At 44.4% G+C, this 22,973-nt stretch overlaps 5 protein-coding genes across 7 annotated transcripts in view; 2 read left to right on the top strand and 3 right to left on the bottom strand.

Moving 5' to 3' along the window:
- Positions 1 to 1,992, bottom strand: part of stxbp4 (syntaxin binding protein 4) — a 46,111-nt gene extending 44,119 nt beyond the window's left edge. Inside the window, exon 1 of one of the 3 annotated variants that reach the window (XM_065950077.1) lies at positions 1,573 to 1,992. In XM_065950077.1, the coding sequence (XP_065806149.1) occupies positions 1,573 to 1,628 (56 nt within the window). In that variant the 5' untranslated portion in view covers positions 1,629 to 1,992. The remainder of the gene's footprint in view (positions 1 to 1,572) is intronic. The other 2 variants (XM_065950076.1, XM_065950075.1) reach the window with 2 other exon arrangements.
- A 4,645-nt stretch (positions 1,993 to 6,637) lies between these two features.
- hcar1-3 (hydroxycarboxylic acid receptor 1-3) lies at positions 6,638 to 10,982 on the top strand. The gene is made up of 3 exons (XM_020658083.3): positions 6,638 to 6,748; positions 8,059 to 8,629; positions 8,844 to 10,982. The coding sequence occupies exons 2-3, from the start codon at positions 8,210 to 8,212 to the stop codon at positions 9,507 to 9,509; spliced, it is 1,086 nt and encodes a 361-aa protein (XP_020513739.1). The 5' UTR covers positions 6,638 to 6,748; positions 8,059 to 8,209; the 3' UTR covers positions 9,510 to 10,982.
- A 3,198-nt stretch (positions 10,983 to 14,180) lies between these two features.
- On the bottom strand, positions 14,181 to 16,179 carry LOC110002477 (uncharacterized). The gene is made up of 4 exons (XM_065949962.1): positions 16,176 to 16,179; positions 15,855 to 15,916; positions 14,354 to 15,017; positions 14,181 to 14,267 (listed from the first exon to the last, which is right to left on the bottom strand). The coding sequence occupies exons 1-4, from the start codon at positions 16,177 to 16,179 to the stop codon at positions 14,263 to 14,265; spliced, it is 735 nt and encodes a 244-aa protein (XP_065806034.1). The 3' UTR covers positions 14,181 to 14,262.
- Positions 16,180 to 16,348: 169 nt separating this feature from the next.
- On the top strand, positions 16,349 to 18,089 carry LOC110002476 (uncharacterized). The gene is made up of 4 exons (XM_020658080.3): positions 16,349 to 16,504; positions 16,599 to 16,660; positions 17,270 to 17,947; positions 18,026 to 18,089. Exons 1-3 carry the CDS (start codon positions 16,482 to 16,484, stop codon positions 17,929 to 17,931), a joined length of 747 nt encoding a protein of 248 aa, XP_020513736.2. The 5' UTR covers positions 16,349 to 16,481; the 3' UTR covers positions 17,932 to 17,947; positions 18,026 to 18,089.
- A 1,842-nt stretch (positions 18,090 to 19,931) lies between these two features.
- Positions 19,932 to 22,150, bottom strand: LOC110002479 (D(5)-like dopamine receptor). The gene has a single exon (XM_020658084.3). The coding sequence runs from the start codon at positions 22,104 to 22,106 to the stop codon at positions 20,703 to 20,705; it is 1,404 nt and encodes a 467-aa protein (XP_020513740.2). The 5' UTR covers positions 22,107 to 22,150; the 3' UTR covers positions 19,932 to 20,702.
- Positions 22,151 to 22,973: the final 823 nt, after the last annotated feature.

Here is a 22,973-nt window from a genome sequence, read left to right as displayed (position 1 = left end):
CCCAAAACGCTCAGAACCAGGAGACGCTTGGCCGAGATGAGTCATGCACATTGATCTGGTTGCCGACAGATTATCAGACGTCACAGAATGCTGAAGGTAAACAAACTCAGCCTCAGTTCAGACGGGATCATAAGGTGATCAGATGAGAAGAGGTCAGTCGATATTTAGCTGATTCAGGACTCAGGACTCGTCGTATGGCTCCTTCAGAGCCTCTGTTTAAAACGATACAGTTTCTAACATGAGTGTATCTGCTTCACGGTAATTAATCTATAAATTAAAGTGACTTGTCATCTATAAGACAGCTTTAAAGAATCAATCAGTGAGCTGTGTAGAGAGAGAGATGATAAAGGTATCTTACTCTCTGATCATTAAGGAAACATGTTATGTTGAAGTGCTGGCTTCTCTGACAACAATGCAGCAGCCAGTATGTCCTCCTTCTAACTTTAGATTCTGCTCCTGAATGCTCTGGATTTGTTTGGACCAGAGAAGGTAGGCGCTTTTAAGACCCCCCCCCACACGGCCGTTTTGGACGCCCCTCTGTTTGTCAGAAATGAGAGCAGTTATCAGGTCAACAGGTGTTGCAGTGATGGAAGCGGTCAAGAGAAGTGGTTCAGATAGAAGTGATTGTACCCGACCTAAAAAGCCTCTGCATGTTTCTAATAAGCTCCACGAGCAGAAACGTGCTCAAACTAGGATCAATATTGGAGATGCTTTTGAAAAATGGAGAGAGGTTAGAACACAGAAAGGTTTACAGACCTATGCAGAGCTGGATAAACACTGAAGCTACAGAGTCTAAGTGTAACTTATATTAAAATCAGCTGCATAAAACAAACACTTAATTTTAAATTTAGTCCTGAAATGGGTCCCTTCTGCATATTAAGTTCTTTACATTATCATTCATATATATTTTATTATTCAATAACTTACAGATGTGCATACCTGATCTAGTCAGTTATCATAGTTAGCAGTTAATGTTTGAATATAATCTATTTTAAGTGAATCCTTACCGGTGTGTTTATTTATCGCTTCAATCATCTTGTGCAATAAATCTCTGCAGCTCTTTATTCTACACTCTCTCAAGAAGTGTAACTGATGTCGATATCAACCCGACGACAGCTGTAGTTATCTTAGACTGAAGGAACAACTTGTCAAAACAAAAGCAGAACACAACTCTGATGATGGACGGGACAAAAACATGAACAAGTCTGCAGATGCAAACACCGGTGCATTAACACTGGAGCACATGTTGTGATTTTTTTATGTAAATAAATGTTGTCCTGTTCCTTTAAAGCAGCTCTAACATGCATGACCCAGAAGTGCACACATGCATGTGGACTTAAACTCAGAGGCATCTGCCAGCAAACAGGCTGTAAACCAATTTTCCCCTCTGAAGTCCGTGACCCACATCAACTAACGCAGCAAGAACGGCAGCCCGCGGACAAAGCATGAAAACAAACGCTGAAAAACACCTAGGAGACGAGGTTTTCTTTAAAAAAAAAAAAGAAAAAAGGAAGGAAGTGAGGAAAGGAAGTGAGAAAAGGAGGGTGGAGCGCAGGGGGGAAATTAGCTTACCAGTAGAGGAGAGACAGCCCATCAAATCGCTCTGCGTCCTGAGGGAGGAATGGCATCGCACGACGGTGAAAAAAAACACAACCAAGCTATCGCACACACTCACACTCACACACACACATTCACACACGAGAAGGCAAAGTGTTAGACCGGCATGAGACCGCAGCTTGGGTGCTTCTGAGGAGGAGACGAGATGAGAAGAGACGGCGGAGGAGGTTCAAACCAGGTCGTGTGTGTGACCGGAGTGGAGAGGAGAGGGATGGAAATCCGCCTAGACAGGGAGAGACACACGCTTACCTTTACTCACTAATCCAGGCTGATACCCGTCCCTCACACACGCACACACACACACAACATAATCACACGGGCACGCACACACACAAACCTCACAGACGATGAAACTTTAAAGCAGAAAGGCTGCGTTTTCTGAAGACTTGTGCTTTCTCCAGCGGAGGGATTAGAGCGTCAGAGTTAAAAACACTGAGAGGAGGATTAAACGTCGCCACACGCTGCCTCTTTGGAGTCTCAGAGACGCATTTCAGAAAAGATAAATCACCTGTAAACATCGCACACTGGATGAGGAAGCAGACATCAGAACTGAAATGCTAATTTAGTTTTGACTGAGCACACACTGGGGAATGGATCTCCACTGTGAAAATGTTAGTGAGTTCAAACAGAACAGATGGAAGAGAAGCCGGGGAAACAATGAGGGGGGAGAAAGTGAGAGCGGCTCCAGCTTTAGGCTTCATTAACGATCAGGTATCAGAGACGACACGGGCGTATTTCACTGGATCGTTATCGGCTTAGCTGCGGTGATCCCTGTGGTGTCACCTGGCTGGAGATCTGACCTGTCTGCTCTGTCTCTGCAGGTGATCATCAGGTCAACTGGCCACACTTGAGCGCACTATATAGTCCACTACAGAGAGCTGACTATGGAGGGAGGAGGGAGCGAGTGTGTGATTTTAGACAACATATAACAGTGTTAGCGAGCAATATCTGCTTATCGTTTTTAAGCTCTGTGTCCCGAGTCCCCTCAAATATCTACAAAACAAAGTATGTCCCACATGAACTTCCAAACTCCATGTGATCTGCAGAGTCCCTCTGCACCTTTAAGAAAAAGCTAAAGACCCAGCTCTTTCATGAATACCTACTAACTTAATGATGATGGTCTCCATATTATTGATGATGATGATGGTAATGACGATGGTTTTTGTTTGATAACGACGACTTATAAGATGGTTTCTATACTGATTAGAGCTCTCAAGAACTGCCCTCAATGTTGTGCTTTGCCTCTGGTCACTTCCTGTCAGCACCTGTGTGTCCAATCAGACTCAAAGCTGATCGTTTGCTCTTACTCACATTGTTCCCTTTTTTCTAGATCCTTGCTTGTGTTGTTCTTACTCTCTGATGTACGTCGCTTTGGATAAAAGAGTCTGATAAGAGAAGTGTAGAACTTTTGAACAGTCCCTGCTCTGGTTTTAAAAAAACAAAACAATATTTGCAACATTCATTTGTCCGTAAATATGTCAATCAATGCGGTTGCCACGGCTGCTGCTGTTTTCACCAATAGAAAAACATCAGTAATGCACCACGAGTCAAAGCTCAACACTGATTTGTCTGTTCATGTGTCAATCAACCTCAGGGTTGCAGCTGTTGCTTGGTTAGTTTAGCTCATGAGCTAACACTGACCAGTGTTTTCAGGGAGCGTGGTTTCACATTTGGGACCCGAGCCCGGATTCGAGTACACTTCACAGTGAAGCAAACGCCGCTGACAACCAACTTAAAGGAGCAGCTCAGGTGGAAACCTTCACCGACCACCGTGTGTCAGCAGTGCAGGTCAACGATCTGTGGATCGATATGTTTCAGGTTTGAAGTAAAGGTTCCAGATTTGGAGGTTTAAAATATGGTCACCCTAGCTTAGCGGTTAGCATTAGGCGTTATGAAACATGAGTGAAGCAGACACTGTCAAAGTTTTGCCCCTCTGCCTTCACTCGCTCACTCTGTACTTTTCCACTCACCCTGCCTCTGCTCAACAGCCACGCCCACCTCATCAGCCTATGTGTGTAAAAAGCATGTCCCGATAAATAACAGTGTAAACCCGATTTCCCTCAGGGATTAATGAAGGATATCAAAATCCATAAAATAAATAAACAAACAATGCTGAATAATGAAATCATGAAACAAACTCATATCATGACAGTATTCTGCTGCGTCACAGGACAGCAACAAATGCAATCCTTGGATTTCAAAACTTCCTCAAATGTTTGTACATTCGTACCCAGAGGGGAAACAGTTGTGAAGGTTTACCAGTTTAAACCTTCACAAAGACCTCAGAGTAGTTTGACCACAGGGTCTTCTTAAGAAACTAGCTTAATGGGGCGCTGGTGGCACAGTGGTTAGTGTGCGCGCCCTGTGTACGGAGGCTGTCGTCTCAAGCAGGCGGCCCAGGTTCATATCCCACCTGTGGCCTCTTTCCTGCATGTCATTCACCACTCTCTCTCTCTGGTTTCAGACTCTATCCACTGTCCTCTCTCTCTCTCTGGTTTCAGACTCTATCCACTGTCCTCTCTCTCTCTCTGGTTTCTGACTCTATCCACTGTCCTCTCTCTCTCTCTGGTTTCTGACTCTATCCACTGTCCTCTCTCTCTCTGGTTTCTGACTCTATCCACTGTCCTCTCTCTCTCCCTGATTTCAGACTCTATCCACTGTCCTCTCTCTCTCTGGTTTCTGACTCTATCCACTGTCCTCTCTCTCTCTGGTTTCTGACTCTATCCACTGTCCTCTCTCTCCCTGGTTTCTGACTCTATCCACTGTCCTCTCTCTCTCTCTGGTTTCTGACTCTATCCACTGTCCTCTCTCTCTGGTTTCTGACTCTATCCACTGTCCTCTCTCTCTCTGATTTCAGACTCTATCCACTGTCCTCTCTCTCTCTGATTTCAGACTCTATCCACTGTCCTCTCTCTCTCTCTGGTTTCTGACTCTATCCACTGTCCTCTCTCTCTCTCTCTCTGGTTTCTGACTCTATCCACTGTCCTCGCTCTCTGGTTTCAGACTCTATCCACTGTCCTCTCTCTCTCTGGTTTCAGACTCTATCCACTGTCCTCTCTCTCTCTGGTTTCAGACTCTATCCACTGTCCTCTCTCTCTCTGGTTTCAGACTCTATCCACTGTCCTCTCTCTCTCTCTGGTTTCAGACTCTATCCACTGTCCTCTCTCTCTCTGGTTTCAGACTCTATCCACTGTCCTCTCTCTCTCTGGTTTCTGACTCTATCCACTGTCCTCTCTCTCTCTGGTTTCAGACTCTATCCACTGTCCTCTCTCTCTCTGGTTTCAGACTCTATCCACTGTCCTCTCTCTCTCTCTGGTTTCTGACTCTATCCACTGTCCTCTCTCTCTCCCTGGTTTCTGACTCTATCCACTGTCCTCTCTCTTTCTCTGGTTTCTGACTCTATCCACTGTCCTCTCTCTCTCTCTGGTTTCAGACTCAATCCACTGTCCTCTCTCTCTCCCTGGTTTCTGACTCTATCCACTGTCCTCTCTCTTTCTCTGGTTTCTGACTCTATCCACTGTCCTCTCTCTCTCTCTGGTTTCAGACTCTATCCACTGTCCTCTCTCTCTCTGGTTTCTGACTCTATCCACTGTCCTCTCTCTCTCTCTGGTTTCTGACTCTATCCACTGTCCTCTCTCTCTCTCAGACTCTATCCACTGTCCTCTCTCTCTCTCTGGTTTCAGACTCTATCCACTGTCCTCTCTCTCTCTGGTTTCTGACTCTATCCACTGTCCTCTCTCTCTCTCTGGTTTCAGACTCTATCCACTGTCCTCTCTCTCTCCCTGGTTTCTGACTCTATCCACTGTCCTCTCTCTCTCTGGTTTCTGACTCTATCCACTGTCCTCTCTCTCTCTCTGGTTTCAGACTCTATCCACTGTCCTCTCTCTCTCTCTGGTTTCAGACTCTATCCACTGTCCTCTCTCTCTCTCTCTCTCTGACTCTATCCACTGTCCTCTCTCTTTCTCTGGTTTCTGACTCTATCCACTGTCCTCTCTCTCTCTCTGGTTTCAGACTCTATCCACTGTCCTCTCTCTCTCTGGTTTCTGACTCTATCCACTGTCCTCTCTCTCTCTCTGGTTTCTGACTCTATCCACTGTCCTCTCTCTCTCTCAGACTCTATCCACTGTCCTCTCTCTCTCTCTGGTTTCTGACTCTATCCACTGTCCTCTCTCTCTCTGGTTTCTGACTCTATCCACTGTCCTCTCTCTCTCCCTGATTTCAGACTCTATCCACTGTCCTCTCTCTCTCTCTGGTTTCAGACTCTATCCACTGTCCTCTCTCTCTCTCTGGTTTCTGACTCTATCCACTGTCCTCTCTCTCTCTCTGGTTTCAGACTCTATCCACTGTCCTCTCTCTCTCTCTGGTTTCAGACTCTATCCACTGTCCTCTCTCTCTCTCTGGTTTCAGACTCTATCCACTGTCCTCTCTCTCTCTGTCTGGTTTCAGACTCTATCCACTGTCCTCTCTCTCTCTCTGGTTTCAGACTCTATCCACTGTCCTCTCTCTCTCTCTGGTTTCAGACTCAATCCACTGTCCTCTCTCTTTCTCTGGTTTCTGACTCTATCCACTGTCCTCTCTCTCTCTCTGGTTTCAGACTCTATCCACTGTCCTCTCTCTCTCTCTCTGGTTTCAGACTCTATCCACTGTCCTCTCTCTCTCTCTCTGGTTTCAGACTCTATCCACTGTCCTCTCTCTCTCTCTCTGGTTTCAGACTCTATCCACTGTCCTCTCTCTCTCTGGTTTCTGACTCTATCCACTGTCCTCTCTCTCTGGTTTCAGACTCTATCCACTGTCCTCTCTCTCTCTCTGGTTTCAGACTCTATCCACTGTCCTGTCTCTCTCTGGTTTCAGACTCTATCCACTGTCCTGTCTCTCCATTAAAGTCACAAAAAGCCCAAAAATAAATCTTTACAAAAAACAAAGAAACTAGCTTGATGTCCGGGCACACATCCCTTTTTTTGAGAACCAGTTCTGATGTGGTAACAGTGTGACGTGTTTGGTTTATGAGAGTTACCCCACACAGAAACATCCTCGGACACAGAGGAAGATGACTTAAATACAGACGCATTGGAAATCTCTCCGTTCCTTCCTGCAACATTTCAGATGTGACTTCCTTTCATTCGTCTGACAGGTGAGTTTTAGTTTTCAATACATACAGTGATTAGTGTGCAAACATATTTTATTGGACTCTAATATTTCTGTGTGCAACGACAACGGCTTCAATGACACATGAAAGGTCGCAGTCTCAAGACCGGGTCTCAAGACCGGGTCTCAAGACCACTTTCTAGAGGTCTCAGTCTCGTCTCGGAACCAAAAGCATTTTTACCCGGTCTTGTCTCGGTCTCAGACTGGGCGGACTCCAGATTTTAAATTAAGACCACTACTGATCGGCTATTTTTTAACGTCATTACTGTGATTAGAAGGAATAGACTTTTTTTAAAAGAACAAAAAACTTAAATTCATCCAGAATTAGATTTTTATCCCCCGGTTACAGCCGCAACCTTCTCAGTGTTATGGGCTAAGTGAGTGACTGCACCCAAGATAATGACTTTAATTGATATTTTTATGGTCTCTGTCTCGGAGCCCTCTGGTCTCAGGTATGTCTTGGTCTCAGTTAGTGTGGTCTTGACTACAACACTAATTGACAGCTTTATATAAACCATGAAAATGAAAAAACAAGTCCAATAGGCACCAGATATTGGGAATCTTTGTGTTTTTAATTATTGAACAATTGCAGGCAAACTCCCACACACCGTCTATATTGCACAAATACATTGACAACATATCTGTGCAATTTAGACTGTCTTTAGTAAAAGATGTCGTTTTTATTAAGTTTCTGTACCTATCAATACCGTCCATCATAACAGAGGTCATGTCGTTTTAAAAGTATTTAAAGTTCTGACGTCTTTAAGTTTAATTTTTACAAACCTTTGTTTTTGGCATCAATTTAGTTCATTTTTATTTTTTAAAGGAGATCTGTTATCTCACTCTCACCATGAATGATGTCAGTCTGGGACACCTGTTGAGTAGCGTTGTGAGAGGTGTAGCTCAAAACCCTTCTTATTTATTTGAAACTGGCGTCAGTAAAATCCCTCATTTCAGCCTCTGCCTGAAACGCTTAATTTCAGCTGCTGTCTCTTTAAGGCCCCGCCTCCCCTCGTGCCCACTCTCCTCTGATTGGCCGGCTGGGTTTGCAGTCTCAGGGACATTTGAGTGAGCCCCCAACTGTGCGTGTATGTTGTATTTAAAGAAACTTGGCAGAGATTTAATAAGGACATCCACCATTGCAACATCATATGTATGCATTTAAATATTGGACAGCTGAATGGATTTCATTTAGTTAAAAATACATCTTAATTGTTTATTTTGGGTTATTTTGAGAAGTGAAGCTGATTAATAACAATCTGTTTTTCTTTTCTTTTCACATATTTTCTTCTGCAGAAATAAGGAAGACGTTCACAAAAAGGGGAACAGGGAAACTTTCAAAATCTCAGAACACTTCCTGGTGATTTTACTTCCCTTTAATTAACCACCGAACAACAACATAAATTTTAACTTCTTTCCACCTCTGTGATTGATTTAAACTTCTGAAATGCTGCCGGAGCAGAGTGAAAACATGAAAATGTCAAACTGGACGACCCCGGCCCATGGGGGTGGTGGGGGTGGAGGTAGAGGCGGGGGCTGCCCACCTGTCGGTATCCAACTGGAGGGTTTGATTCTGCCCCCAATCCTCACCATCGACGTCATACTGGGGATGCTGGGAAACGTAGTCGCCCTGTGGATCTTCTGCTTCAAACTAAAGTCGTGGAACCCAAACACCCTGTTCCTCTTTAACCTGGTCATCGCAGACTTCCTGGCTCTGCTGAGTCTGCCACTGAGGATCGACGCCTTGCTAAAGCGCCACTGGGTGTTCGGGGACGGCATGTGCCGGATCAACCTCTTCCTGATGTTTTCAAACCGCTCGGCCAGCATCGCGCTCATGACCGTGGTAGCGATTTACCGCTACTTTAAGGTGAGGAACGGAGTTATCTTTATGTTGTTAAAAAGACTTATGCTGATAAATCTGGAAAATACTGACATGTGTTTATTGTTCGGCCCTCAGGATCAGTAAACTTATAATACCATATAGGTCTCTAATATGCAGTGACAGTTAAAAAGCTACTATGAAACCGTTATGTCTCATTTGTTGTTAATCACTCAGTGTATAAATCTCTATCGTCCTCCAGGTGGTCCATCCTCACCACCGCTTCAACCGCATGACCAAGCGTCAGGCTGGGTTTGTGTCCCTGTTTGTGTGGCTGCTGGTCATCAGTCCTCGGGTTCCCATGCTGGCTTACAACCACATCAAGTTCGCCGACAACACCACGCAGTGCTTCTTCTTCACCTCATACAAAGAGGCTTCACGGGCCATCACCATCCTAGTCGCCATGCACCGGATCCTGACGGTGCTGGAGTTCATCGTCCCGCTTGCCATGCTGATCTTCTGCTCTGTCAGTATCTCCAGATTTCTTCGTGCGCGACAGATTGGAAAACCGGACAAGGTGCGGAAGGCGATGAGAGTGTGCACCATCATCGTGGCGGTGTTCGTGGTGTGTTTCTTACCAACAACAGTGACCACCATCGGGATGTGGGTAATTCGCTCGTCCCGCCCGTGGGACTGTGCCTCCTTCTACACCTTCACCCAGCTCAACATCGTGTCCCTGGGTCTCAACTTCCTCAACTCAGCCCTGGACCCCATCGTCTACGTCTTCTCCAGCTCCATGTTCAGGAAGGCCCTCATCAGCTCGTTGCCCCGCGCACTGCGCTGCACAGCCAACGACGGAGATGGGAAGATCACTACTTCCTCAACAGAAAGTCAGGTGACCACGCAGCAGGAACTGAAATCCATGTGATCCGACAGAGGGAGCGAAGCCTCGTAAAAAACTGTTCATGAAAGATTGTTCCTGTTGAACTTTTGTTGTATTTTCATCGAGTTTAAAGTTTTTGTTTAAACTGTTTAAGAAAGAGTACTTAAGCTTCCCTTAAGATGAAAGAATCTAACGATATAGAAATATTGGTTACTTGGAATCCTCATTTTACTGTTTGCACAGCCGTCCCGTCCATGTAAACACGGTTCTGACAACAACACAGCCAGCGGGACTCGAGCTTCTCCCTCATTGTAGACAGTCATGACTCAGAGACACATTTACACAGGACAGACTGGATTTATGATATATTTATCTGTAACACGTCAAACATTCTTCCTTTAATCATAAAAAACTGAAGGCAAACTCTTCTCATTCCTCCCGTACGCAGCTGTCTTAACAAATAGCCATTGTCCACTCTGATCATGTCTATAAACCCCTCTATTTCAGCCCTGCTCAGAACAGGCTGTTTCTGTGTCTGTACCTTTAAATATGTAAATGAGGTGTGTCTGACCACGCCCCCTCTCTGGAAGGGCTCGGGTGTACTCGGTCTTTCTCGCTCCATGTCCTATTGTTTACGGTGAGAAGGCAGACTCAGAGGGCAGAACAAACACCTAGCTGTGGGAGTGTCACCCACCTGGTTGAGGGGCTACTGCCCTTTGTGATGTCATGAAGGGAAAATCTCCAAACGGCCTGTTTGAGCACACATTTTCTGAAAAGTGGAGCAGGCAGAAGACAGAGAGGATGGACTTTTCTCATCATTGGGGGGTTTGTAGATGGACTAGAGACACATGTTAGAGTTAGAGGAACATGGGGAAGTGGACGGCTTGCCTCGCCCCACCCCCTTGCTCCCTATCCCTCTTTCTGCATCTTATCCCATCTCTCCCTCTATCCCTTTCCAAGCCCAGCGCAGTCTAGACCAGTGAAGGCTGTTTGGTCATGAGCCGGGGATCCGGCTGAAGATTTCTGCCTTTTAATAAGACAGTTTTTTCTTACCACTGTAACTTTTGCTGCTTTGCTAAAGTGCTCATGATGGACAGGCCGGGTCTTTGTCACATAACAATGAGTAAGGTCTTTTACCTGCTCTTTTGTAATGTTAACAGACAAAGAGTAAGGTATTGTACCTGCTTTTTGTAAAGTGTCTCGAGATAACACTTGTTATGAGTTGACGCTATACAAATAAAAATTGATTGATTGATTTTACTTAATGTGTAGTTAATTTTAAAAAGTACATATACAGTATATACATACATAAATTGATGGAAAGGTGTCAGCTGAAACGTGATCTTTGTATTTGTTTGTTCGTTTTTGTGTCACCTGATGCTTAAACAAGAACATGAAGTACATTTTTAATTCTCTGTCACAGCTGTTCCACAAGTTAACCCTCTGAAGGATTCACATCTCTACTTTATTTGTGTTCTTGTCATTGGTTATATTAAATAAACTGTTTGAAGAAGTTCATACTGATGTAGTTTGTGATTGATTTAAAGCCTAATTTATTACTCATTATCATAGTTCAGGACAGAGGAGGACTTGTTTCTCTGCACAATGCTGCCTCCTACAGGGTGAGGAGGGGATAGCGCACAACCACATACACTCACACTTAATTCTGATTAGTAGACTTCATTTGGCCGCAGCACTGTTTTTATTTGGCCAACATTTAGCATTTAGTCTCTATTTTAGTGGAAATGACCCGACAGCGTTAACTGGACTCTGACTGTGGGCTACACACACACACACACACACACACACACACACACACACACACACACACACACACACACACACACACACACACACACACACACACACACACACACACACACACACACACACACACACACACACACACACACACACACACACACACACACACACACACACACACTTAAACTAATCAGTATATTTTGTTGGTGATTCCTGAATGTTTGTTGTCTCAGGACCTCGGGTGTTTTTAACAGCATCATAATGATTATCTGCAGCAAACAGGAGAAGCATAAGGTCATCAATTGTCCTCATTTTTCTATTTGAATAATATTACAGAGTTTCCACTTGTACTGGTACTGTATGTGTAACATGAGTGCCCTCTGCTGGGGCCCCTGCAGAGTTGGGCAGGACAGCCTGTATGTTGTTGCCATGTCTGCACTATGCATTCTCCTATTGGAGGCCCTTAGAGCATTTATTCAATACCTTTGATCTCAAAAGTTATTTTCCTGCACTAGTTTGGTCTTTGAGAGCACTCGTACAAGATAATCAAAAAACAAGTTAACTATTGTGCAACATGTACCTGAAGGAGGCGGGTAATAACAACATCCTGAATCCGGATCAAGGTAAGTTCTTATTTTGAACTTGAAACCAATGGAAAGCCTCAATCTTCTCTTACTCACCGCCTCATCATTTTAATTTTGTGCAATGTTAGCGTTATTGGTGACATTTTGGTTTTTACTAATTAACTAATAAAACCGTTTGAGCCTCACTAGTACACGTGTACAGTTCATAAAACCATCATAAGAGTAAATCGTGGACGTTTTAGCTCTTACAAGCGAACTAGTCAACATAACGAGTTGCCACTAACCTGTGAAAGTCGGATCAGACGCCTTTCATCGGCAGAGCGTAGTGGGCGGGTCGAAGTTTAGACCTGGATGAGAGAGTCTAGGTAAGGAGGACAAGTAGATATTTAAGACTTGACTAGTTAACATGTCAGAGCTGTAGCTTTCTAGTGTGACACAGGGTTACTCTTTTAGCATTCAAGTCAAGATATGGACCTGAATTGATCAACAACACATCTTATACAAAGGTGTTTATCTGAAATAAAATGAGGTCTTGCACATTTTTGCAGAGCTCTAGATATTTATAGATAGCTCTAGATAATAAATTGAATTTCCCCTCGCAGGATTAATAAAGGATACATTATTATTATTATTCAATTATTATTTTTATATGAATTATTAAAATTATTATTATTATATGAATTATAATTAAATGAATTATAATTGTTAAATTATTTTAAAAAAAAATATTCAGAGTAAACGATGCGGATAAATAAAAAAATGACATCTTGTTTATTTCATTTACACCACCGCTGCTCTTTTTCTTGCTTGCGGCGCTTCACGCTCGAGGAGCCGGCCTCCTAGACGAACAGCGACATCTACGGGAGCGGAGGTCGTTGTGATTACACAAATTTACAGGAAATCAAGAGGACATTTTTCTTGTTGAACGAGCATCTTTTTGGATTGCAGAGATGCAACATTTATAAAAGTTATGCAAGAGATATGTGTCTCTTGATGGGTAACACCTAAATGCTTCCATTTCTGACATTAAAGAGGAGGACTGCTGATGATTGCTCTGCTTGTGCTCAGACAAATAATGTCATCTCCTGAAACTGATATCTGGACAGAAGTGGCACTTCAAAAATCCAGCATGATTAGATGTCCACTCGTGCAATCAACGGTGCTATGAGTGTGTGAAATTACATGCGGACTCAAGCGATGAAGAGGAGCACTGTAGAAGAGCTGCTGGCTGCTCTTCCCTGGACCATGACGCATTATCACATCTTTCAATCTGATGCCTTTTCCTGCCAGAATGGATGAGTGAAAGGAATGAGACAGAAAATGTAATGGTTTGTCAGACTGCTTTCCCTTCAAGTTCAAAGATAAGCAAGATGTAGTTGTTGGATTTAATCACTTTAAGGCCAACTTGGAAAGTTTGTCTTCTGATTAAATTCAGCATGACTTCATTTGAGATCAGGAAGTTTCAATCACTTCAGGGTTGTGTCATTTTCTCCTATTGAGCTAAATGGGAAAACATCCAAAGCCTGGCTCACACTTTAGATACAACGGGCGATTTGAGCACCGATATCTCCTTCCACACAATCTCAGGGTTGCACCAGACGCGAGGCTGCTCGGAACCGATTATCTTGAAGTGCGAGTGGCATAAAGTGCCAAACTCAACAGCCGATCATCAGGGACGCACCGATTTATTTCAAACATGTTGAATATTTAGGAGCCAAAATCTTGAGAAATGCTTCGTGGATGACTACAGTATAATCACAAGAGACAATTGAGGGCTGTAGTCACGGCAACCAGCGAGGGGATGCAACCCGGCATTTGTTCGTCTTGAGGTTTGGGCACGATTGCTTTAACTTTTTCTATATCCAACAATACCTCCTGCTTTAAGAAACAGTCATCCATTGGAGTGCTCAAATAAAACTAACAATTGTCAACAGTAAGTACCAATTTCACTCCACAGTGTGACCACATACGGCATGCCACCCAGACTTTTATACAATCGTAGAAAAGTCGCAGGCTTCAACTCATGCTGCTCTCGTGAGAGGTTAAGGTCACATCATCAGGAGAGTCCAGATGCCAGACCCTGCACACCAGACGCAGACCTGCAGTGAACCCAGGTCACCTACCACTCTGAGTAGTTTTCTGCAAGCCAATCAGATCTTTATTATTGAGATAATTTACCTTTTCAGACCCAATTCTTACCATTGTAAACACACCACTTTATGTTAAACCCCAGCTAGCATTAGCATTCAGCCACTTCCTAGCCAACAGTGACATTTGAATCATCAAAGATCTTCCTTGAAAGATTCAGATTTCTAAACAACCTCTGCACCTTTTCTTACAAATATTATACATTAAGTTTAGACATAAGTCAGTTTTCCAATTAACATTTTTATTGACTTTCCCAAACACTCCACACGTAAATGTTGTAGACATGCTGAGAGTCACCAAGTTCACCCTGCAAAATAAAAAAAAAAAAAAAAGGGGAAAGTTAAATTCAATTCACTGGTAAAAATAATTAAGCTCTGTCAGGTTACGCTTTACCTTTCGCCACAGGCGCAGAGTGCTGGGGCGTCTCGACAACCTCATAGTTAGTCACTTGTGGTTCAGGGTACTCAGGGACGTATTTCATGTGGGAGAGGTCTTCTGTGGCTCGCCAGTAGCCGTTTCTGGACTGGATGATGTAGGATGACGGTGGCAAAGGGGGCGGCAAACGGGCAGTTTCTCGGCTGTTGCTCTGCTGCGTCACACCGTCGGCATCCTCTGAGCTCCAGACGCCAAAGTCTGGGAAAGAACGAGACGGCATCCAGCTGCTGGGGTCGAATGAGGCCTGGAATCCTCCTGCAGGCTGCTGAGGCCAGGATGGGTAGCCTTCATTAGCAGGATCATAGATGGGGCGGTACGCTGCCAAGGGTACACCCACTTCGGAGTTTCCAGCTGTGCCACCGTGAGGCTGAGACTGCCCAGGAGGACTGACGTAGACCACACTCTGAGGAGGAACTTCAGGAGCTCCAGGATTGGAGGGGGACTGGTTTCCAGTTGGATTGTAGCCTGTTGGGGGGGCCACTCCTGGCTTGCAGGACAACAGACGGTTTACGCTGCAGGAACGGCAGAGGAGGACGAGCGCCTCCAGCCCGAGCGTGTACGCCTGATCGAGGAGAAGCTTGTCCACCAGATCCAAAAGGAACAGAGTACGGGTATCTGTAGTCTGGAGCAGATTAAAGGGTTAAATTAGGAGAAAAATCTGTCAAGAACCCAAAACATGCACCAACCATGAGTTCATAATCTTTAATTTACATTACAAATAATACACTTAATTTGTAACGCACTTTACGTTTTTGGAACACAATCTGAAAGCTCAACAGGAAGAAAAATAGAAATGAAAACAAATTTAATCAGCTAACAAAACTAAAAGCACAAGCAGAAGGCGTTGTTATAAAAGTTGGGTTTTTAGGGCCCTTTTAAAAGCATCAGCAGACTGTGGAGCCCTCAGCTGCTCGGGGAGAGCGTTCCACAGACCAAGAGCAGAGGACATGTTGAAATTAAAACTGAAGTTTGAGCTTCTTTAAACCGGAACACTGAAAGTTCAATGTTTTTGTGAACTCTTTTTCAGGGTTTAATTTCAGACCAAACTCTGAGAGAAGGAAACCTTCTGCATCCAGTCCATACTGCAACCTGAAGTTCAGAGTTCTCAGGAGCTTTAATTACTCCATAGTGCAGGTGAGAACAGAGATTAAAGCTCAACACTGTTTTTAACACCGACGCAAACCAGAAACTGATTAAATTAGTCCTCAAACGAGAGTAGCAGTTGTGCTTAACACTGACGATCATCTCAGCACTTTATGGACAGAAAACTAAAACCAAAGATTAAGAAGCTTTTTTTGTTTTACCCTAAATATTACCGCTGCAGGAGAGCTTAAGGCAGAGTATAACTTAAGATAATAACAGTTGTCTCTTTCTCAGTCTGACAGCTGTTCATTTATTTTCCTGCAGTTTCGACTAAAGTCCTGATCAGGGTTTGCGCAAAGTAAAGAGTCAAACTCACCTTCTTTATTTGCAGGAAAACAAGCTCCACTATGGAATAACAGCAGACACATCCAAAAAACCCTGACAGAACAACAAGAGACCTCAAAATCACATCTTCTAGAAGGTGAAACTGAGCAGATTAAGATGTTACTGTGAATGAAAACATGTATCCTACCTCAGAACAAGTGTGCACAGCATGTTTGACGCGCAGCAGTTTGAGACGCGCAGCAGCTTCTCCTCTGCAGTCAGCTGGCGGTTTAGAGACTGAAGCTTTGTGTGATGAGCTACATCTTTCTCCTCTGTTCTTATACTGCTGCTCCACTCTCTGATCTGATTCTACTCATTACCGACACCTGGACAACAATCAGAGCCTGCTGACGACACACCTGAGCCCACAGGTGGAGGAGACGACTCAAGTCAACTCTTCTCCTCATTTTTTTTGTTCATGGAGTTGTCAGAGAGAGCGTGTTGTCAGCAGGCTCTGATTGTTGTCCAGGTGTCGGTAATGAGTAGAATCAGATCAGAGAGTGGAGCAGCAGTATAAGAGCAGAGGAGAAACATGCAGCTCACCACACAAAGCTTCAGTCTCTAAACCTGCAGCAGGCTGTAGAGGAGAAGCTGCTGCTCATCAAACTGCTGAGTCAACATGCTGCATGCACTCATTCTGAGGTAGGATCCATGTTTTCACTCACAGTAACATCTTAATCTGCTTAGTTTCACCTTGTAGAAGCTGTGACTTTGAGTTCTCTTGTTTCTCTCTCAGGGTTTCTTGGATGTGTCTGCTGTTATTCAGCAGTGGAGCTTGTTTTCCTGCAAATAAAGAAGGTGAGTTTGACTCTTCACTTGGAGCAAACCCTGATCAGGACTTTAGTCCAAACTGCAGGAAAACAAATGAACAGCTGTCAGACTCATTCTGAGAAGGTGATTTTTAATTTATTGTCATTAAGTTATACTCTGCCTTAAACTCTCCTGCAGCGTTAATATTTAGGGTAAAACAAAAAAAGCTTCTTAATCTCTGGTGTTAGTTTCCTGTCCATGAAGTGCTGAGATGATCTTCAGTGTTTAAGCACAACTGGCTACTCTCATTTGAGGATTAACAGTTTCTGGTTTGAGTCAGTGTTGAGCTTTAATCTCTGTTCTCACCTGCACTATGGAGTAATTAAAGCTCTTGGAACTCTGAACTTCAGGTTGCAGTATGGACTGGATGCAGAAGGTTTCCCTCTGAGAGTTTGGTCTGAAATTAAACCCTGAAAGAGTTCACAAACATTAGACTTTCAGTGTTCTGGTTTAAAGAAGCTGAAACGTCAGTTTTAATTTCAACATGTCCTCTAACATTATCTGTTGTCTAAATTAAAGACTATGAACTCATGGTTGGTGCATGTTTTGGATTCTTGTCAGATTTTTCTCCTAATTTAACCCTTTAATCTGCTCCAGACTACAGATACCCGTACTCTGTTCCTTTTGGATCTGGTGGACAAGCTTCTCCTCGATCAGGCGTACACGCTCGGGCTGGAGGCGCTCGTCCTCCTCTGCCGTTCCTGCAGCGTAAACCGTCTGTTGTCCTGCAAGCCCGGAGTGGCCCCCCAACAGGCTACACTACAACTGGAAACCAGTCCCCCTCCAATCCTGGAGCTCCTGAAGTTCCTCCTCAGAGTGTGGTCTACGTCAGTCCTCCTGGGCAGTCTCAGCCTCACGGTGGCACAGCTGGAAACTCCGAAGTGGGTGTACCCTTGGCAGCGTACCGCCCCATCTATGATCCTGCTAATGAAGGCTACCCATCCTGGCCTCAGCAGCCTGCAGGAGGATTCCAGGCCTCGTTCGACCCCAGCAGCTGGATGCCGTCTCGTTCTTTCCCAGACTTTGGCGTCTGGGGCTCAGAGGATGCCGACGGTGTGACGCAGCAGAGCAAGAGCCGGGAAACTCGCCCTTTGCCGCCATCATCCTACATCATGCAGTCCAGAAACGGCTACTGGCAAGCCAGAGCAGACCTCTCCCACATGAAATACGTCCCTGAGTACCCTGAACCACAAGTGACTAACTATGAGGTCGTTCAGACGCCCCAGCACTCTGCGCCTGTGGCCAAGGTTAACGGATGACAGAAATTCTGATGAGGTGAATTAAAAACGATTTTAACGTTTCCCTTTATGGTTTGGTTTTATCATAACTGACTTTACTTTCTGTTTTGCACAGGTTGACTTTGTGATCTTGGCATTTATGGAACTTTGAAAAGCATCAATAAAAGTCTAACCATTAACTTGTTGCTTTTCTTAAAGACTTCTTGTTTGTGCTAACCTTCTCAGAATCTGTAAAAGGTCCAGTCTTTAGGGTCAGCTTGTTACGCTTGGCACCCAAAGATGGTTGTGAGAGTAGGATGTCATGATCAGTTATTTTGGTACAATAACCAACTTTTGACTCCAGTAACAACAAATGAAACTGAGACATGATGCCTGTAAAAACTTGGATGTGCACTACAAGGTGGTGGTCATGCAGGACCAGTGATTCCAATCAGATGTCATTCAATTGGAGTAGACTTCAGACTTTCCTCATCCAGTGAACTCTTCAGCAGCAAACAACAACAGATGGGTATGATTCCAAACAAACCAAACCTATGATGTGTTTTTCGTTACTAAAAATAGAAATGTAAAATGCATCCTTTGAACAAAAGAGTATTGCGGGTCTCACAGTGAAAAGAAAAGGGCTAAAATTATCTTAAGTTCAGTTTACTCAAGACCTGTTTAAGCTCATGTTCCTCCTGAGGAACAGAAAACACTGCTGATGCCTTGTTTGAAAACCTGTCTGCTTCTGGTTGTTCATTTAATTAAGGAATCTCCTGAAAAGACTTCGTCTGAATACTGATGCAGTGTAAGTTTCCGAGCTCATGAATCACAAAGGATTATGGGTATAAACTTTGACTAACTGGAGGGACATTACAGATACTCAAACGACGTTACAGAAACATGCTGTGAGATTGCGAAACTTACTTTATCCACTAAAGATGCAATTTCAACATTTTGCATGACTTTCATCCCTTTCTGTGCCTGGCAGGAAGCTGAATCTGAACCAGCTCTGACCTTTCCATCCAGATGCAGTCAGAATCAGTGTTCCACCTGCAACACACTAAAATGCAACCAGCAGTCCTGGCCTCTGATACAACAGCCCCGTCCATGTAACGACCCCTTTCACGTATCGTATCATACTCCTTTGAAAAAAGGTTCATCCTTTACTCCCCTGACTGTGCGACCTCCACAGACTCTCACATCTTCATGTTGAAAAACTGTAGACTTGAAGGGAAGAATAGTAACAAAAGACTGAGAAGCTGAGATTGATGTTGGAAAGTTGTCTGCAGCGCTAAAAGAATTACAACCTCAGTTTTATTTTTCTTAAGCTGACAGGCTTTGTACCAAACATGATTTTACATCCTCAAAGCACTTTAGATGGGAGGTAGAGGTTTAAAGTGAGGGTACAGCTGGGTGTCATCAGTATATTATATTTCTTCAAATTAAAGAAAATTGGGCCTAATATGGAGCCTTGTGGAACTCCACAAAAGAAGCAGATGTAATTTTATGGATTCACAAAGCCGACTGGATGAAAAAAACAAATGAGTCAGTTATGTCCAATAATCTTGAGTCTGAAAGCTCTCTTGTTGCTCTTCGGCTATAACAGCTGCAGCCACACCGAGGCACTCCATTACAGTATTTTCAGAAACATGCAACACCCCCCCAATGTTGGACCTCTTCAAAACAACTCAATCCAAATGAACACTTAAAACATCTTGTCTCTTTTTGAGCTCAATGTCTCAAAATCATCCTGCAATTATCTGAAGGGATAATTAAACACTGGAGCTAATGGTTTGATTGGTTTTAATTACCCCTGCTCTTCATATCATCCTCCTTTATCATAACAAAGGTTGGACTCAGACATCAGACACATTCGGTTCAAAAAGTCTCTCGGTGGGCCCATCTGTTACTCAAACAACAGCCTCTCACTGCGACTGAACATTGATCTGTTAATTATTTACATGAATAATTAATGATCAGAAAGAACAAGTCAGGGGCAACATTTTAGAGTTTTTTAATCAAACACAGCTGAGCAAAAATGTTTTTCAACCAATTGTGTCACTTTCTGGCAAATACATCAAGTAAAATCAATATTTATAAGTTCAACATAGTTATTGTGTAAATAGACATTTTTAAATAGTTTTTAACAATAGTGGAGCTCTGAGTGATGGTATGAAATGTGTGTATCACAGAGAGAACAAAAAGCTTGATCTTTTTGCAAATCCCAATAAAAGTTTTGCCAGAGCTCAAAAATCTTTCAGAAGATCCTGAGAAAGTTTTGAGTTCTTTCAAAACTTTGCACAATTTCGAGAAACATTTGCATGATCTGAAGAACCTTTTCGAGAGTCTAGAGAAATTTTTGCTCAAACACGACAAAACAACTCAACATTTCTGCAAGATCCGAAGACGCTTTTACAAATCCAAAGGAAAGTTTTATTATCTCCAAAATGTTTTTCAATTTCTTTCAACAATGCAAATGCAAAAAGGAAGAGAAAAAAAAAAAATACAAGCATACACTCGAGTTACACACACAAACACACACACACACACAAGCATGGCCCTTCAACACCCTCAACATACAAAATTGCAAAATGGTATTATTACTCCCTGCTTGCCTGTTTTGTCTCTGTCTATGCTGTCCATTGTATCATCGTGTCTCCCCTGACTCCTACATACTTTTGCTCTTGTCATGTCCCTTTTCCTTTAAGGCGTCACCAACAGGAGGTCAGAGCTGTGTGGTGCATGATGTAAAAGTTGGCCCAGGATGAATTAGGAGGCACAAAACTGAACAGATCCCGCACTACTCATGCTCACAGGTCCTGGATCTGACCCGGTATAATGTAACAGTCTGTTGGTCCGGACGAGTTGAAGGGCATCATGTCCAGAGAAATCTCAGCCTCGCACTCATACTGCAGCATGGCGGGCAGCAGGAGGTTGCTGTGGTTTCTGGAATCTTCTGAAATACCAGAAACTTTGTCAAAGTCCTGCTCCAGGTCTCCTCCGGTGTGCTGCGGCGGAGGAGGTGGGGGGATGAGTCTCTGTGACCCAGCATGGCCTTGCATGGCGCAGGCCTCCTTCTGCATGGTGGTGTCATGGTGATAAGACACCAGCTCGTTGCTGAAGTCCACCGCCTCCACCGCGGAGCTGGAGCAGTATTTGTTGCAGCCCAGGATGGTGGAGAAGGCCTTCCTGAAGTCCGCGTTGAAGGCGTAGATGACCGGGTTCAGGGACGAGTTCGCCCAGCCGAACCACACGAAGATGCTGAAGGTTGTGTCGCTGACGCAGGGCGGCTCTCCCACTTTGTCCAGCTCACAGAAAGGCACGACGCAGTTCAGGACGAAGAAAGGCAGCCAGCAGAACACGAAGACCCCCATGATGATGGACAGAGTTTTTAAAACTTTAGTTTCTCTCTTAAAAGACGTTTTCAGCGAGCTTTCGTCGTGCGCTGACACGCGGTGGTGGCGGTTTTGCGCACGCTGCCCTGCAGCCCTCTCCAAAGATGAGATGCGTCTGATTTGGGTTTGCGCGATGCGGAAAATGCGCGTGTACGTGCCCACCATGATCACCACCGGGATGTAGAAGCTGATGAGGGACGAAGAGATGGCGTAAGTCCGGTTCAGGCTTGCGTTGCAGTCTTCCGGGTTCTCCGCGGTCGAGTTGTCCGAGTACGCGCGGTGCCAGTTGAGCTGCACCGGGATGAATGAGATGAGGATGGAGAGAGTCCACGCCACGCCGATCATGAGGAAGGCGAACCTGCGCGTCATCTTGCGCTCGTACTTGAAGGGGCTGGAGATTGCCCAGTAGCGGTCCATGCTGATGATGCACAGGTTCAAGATCGAGGCGGTGGAGCACATGATGTCGAAGGCCACCCAGGTGTCACAAAAGCGACCGAACAACCAGAACCCTGCAACCTCGGACACCGCCCTCCAGGGCATCACGAGCACGGCCACGAACAGGTCCGACACCGCCAGAGAGATGACGAACGAGTTGGTGACTTTGGAGCGCAAGTGGCGGAACTTAATGACCGCGGCGCACACCAGAGTGTTCCCCAGCAGGGTGGAGACGATCAGGACGCACAGGACGCAGCCGGTCAGAGCGCGGAGGCTGAGACCCCCACCCGGCCCGGTGCTGTCCGCTCCCGTTGTGACCACCCTGTGCTGGCCCTGCTGCGCCTGCTGATCCTGGTTTTGGCTCTCGTTAAGAAATCTCTCCATGGATAGCTCGGTGCCACATCTGTCTCAACTTCTCCTCATGAGACTGTCTCTCCACTCCTCTGTCAAACTCCAAACTCTCTGCTTCCGTTCCCAACATGCAGACGAAAAGGAATAGGCCTTCTCCGACTAAGTCCCAAGAAGGAACCCCAACGAAGAGAGCAGGAGACGCGCTCACTCGGACCAGTTTGTCCGCTGCTGAGCGCGCAGAGCGACTGACCCTCAACACCTATATCTCCCTCTCCTTCCGTTAACGTATTCAGCCTCACATGAAGAGCGCTTCAACACATCGATATCATTTTCACCTGATCTGATTATTCTCCGGAGGCATCCACGAAGATGGAAAATAAAATGGTAACACTTAAAAATTAGGATACAAATATGATGAGTATAAGTCCAGCTCATTTTGATTTGATGTATGAATGAATGAATGAATGAATGCATGCAGTGACGTGGACTCTATATGCTATTGAAGTTATTTATAGCATGACTTTGTGAGATCAATACATCATCAGATTCAGAAATAAGAAATACTTTATTAATGAGGTCGTTACAGCAGCTCTTAAACACAATATAGAAGTAGGGACTATAGAAAATACAAGTAGAATAAGCCTAAGTAGCAGAGTATCTGAAGACATATTAAAGCATGTGCAAGCACAGGGAATTTAATATAGGAACAGTTTACAAATATACATGTGTAGTGTTGATATTGCATGGAGTATTGCACATTAAGGCTCAATAGAGTCTGTTGGGGTGCAAGGCAAAAATAACTTGGGGGGGGGGGGCCCTCCAACCAGCATGACAGTGTCCCCACACTTACTCTTTTTTCTTGTGTCTTTTTTCTCACCTTTTTTCTTTGTTGACTTTAAT

This window comes from Labrus bergylta, chromosome 21, assembly GCF_963930695.1.
Source record: "Labrus bergylta chromosome 21, fLabBer1.1, whole genome shotgun sequence".
Taxonomy (NCBI): Eukaryota; Metazoa; Chordata; class Actinopteri; order Labriformes; family Labridae; genus Labrus; species Labrus bergylta.
Note: the sequence above shows the minus strand (reverse complement) of the source record. Positions and strands in the feature narration are given on the sequence as shown.

Coding starts and splice junctions, on each gene's coding strand:
- hcar1-3 (XM_020658083.3), top strand. CDS start 8,210: ATGCTGCCGGAGCAGAGTGAAAACATGAAAATGTCAAACTGGACGACC. Junction 8,630..8,843: donor CGATTTACCGCTACTTTAAG/GTGAGGAACGGA, acceptor ATCGTCCTCCAG/GTGGTCCATCCTCACCACCG.
- LOC110002479 (XM_020658084.3), bottom strand. CDS start 22,106: ATGGAGAGATTTCTTAACGAGAGCCAAAACCAGGATCAGCAGGCGCAG.
- LOC110002476 (XM_020658080.3), top strand. CDS start 16,482: ATGCTGCATGCACTCATTCTGAG. Junction 16,505..16,598: donor CTGCATGCACTCATTCTGAG/GTAGGATCCATG, acceptor TTTCTCTCTCAG/GGTTTCTTGGATGTGTCTGC. Junction 16,661..17,269: donor TTTTCCTGCAAATAAAGAAG/GTGAGTTTGACT, acceptor AATCTGCTCCAG/ACTACAGATACCCGTACTCT.
- LOC110002477 (XM_065949962.1), bottom strand. Junction 15,018..15,854: donor TTTTCCTGCAAATAAAGAAG/GTGAGTTTGACT, acceptor AATCTGCTCCAG/ACTACAGATACCCGTACTCT.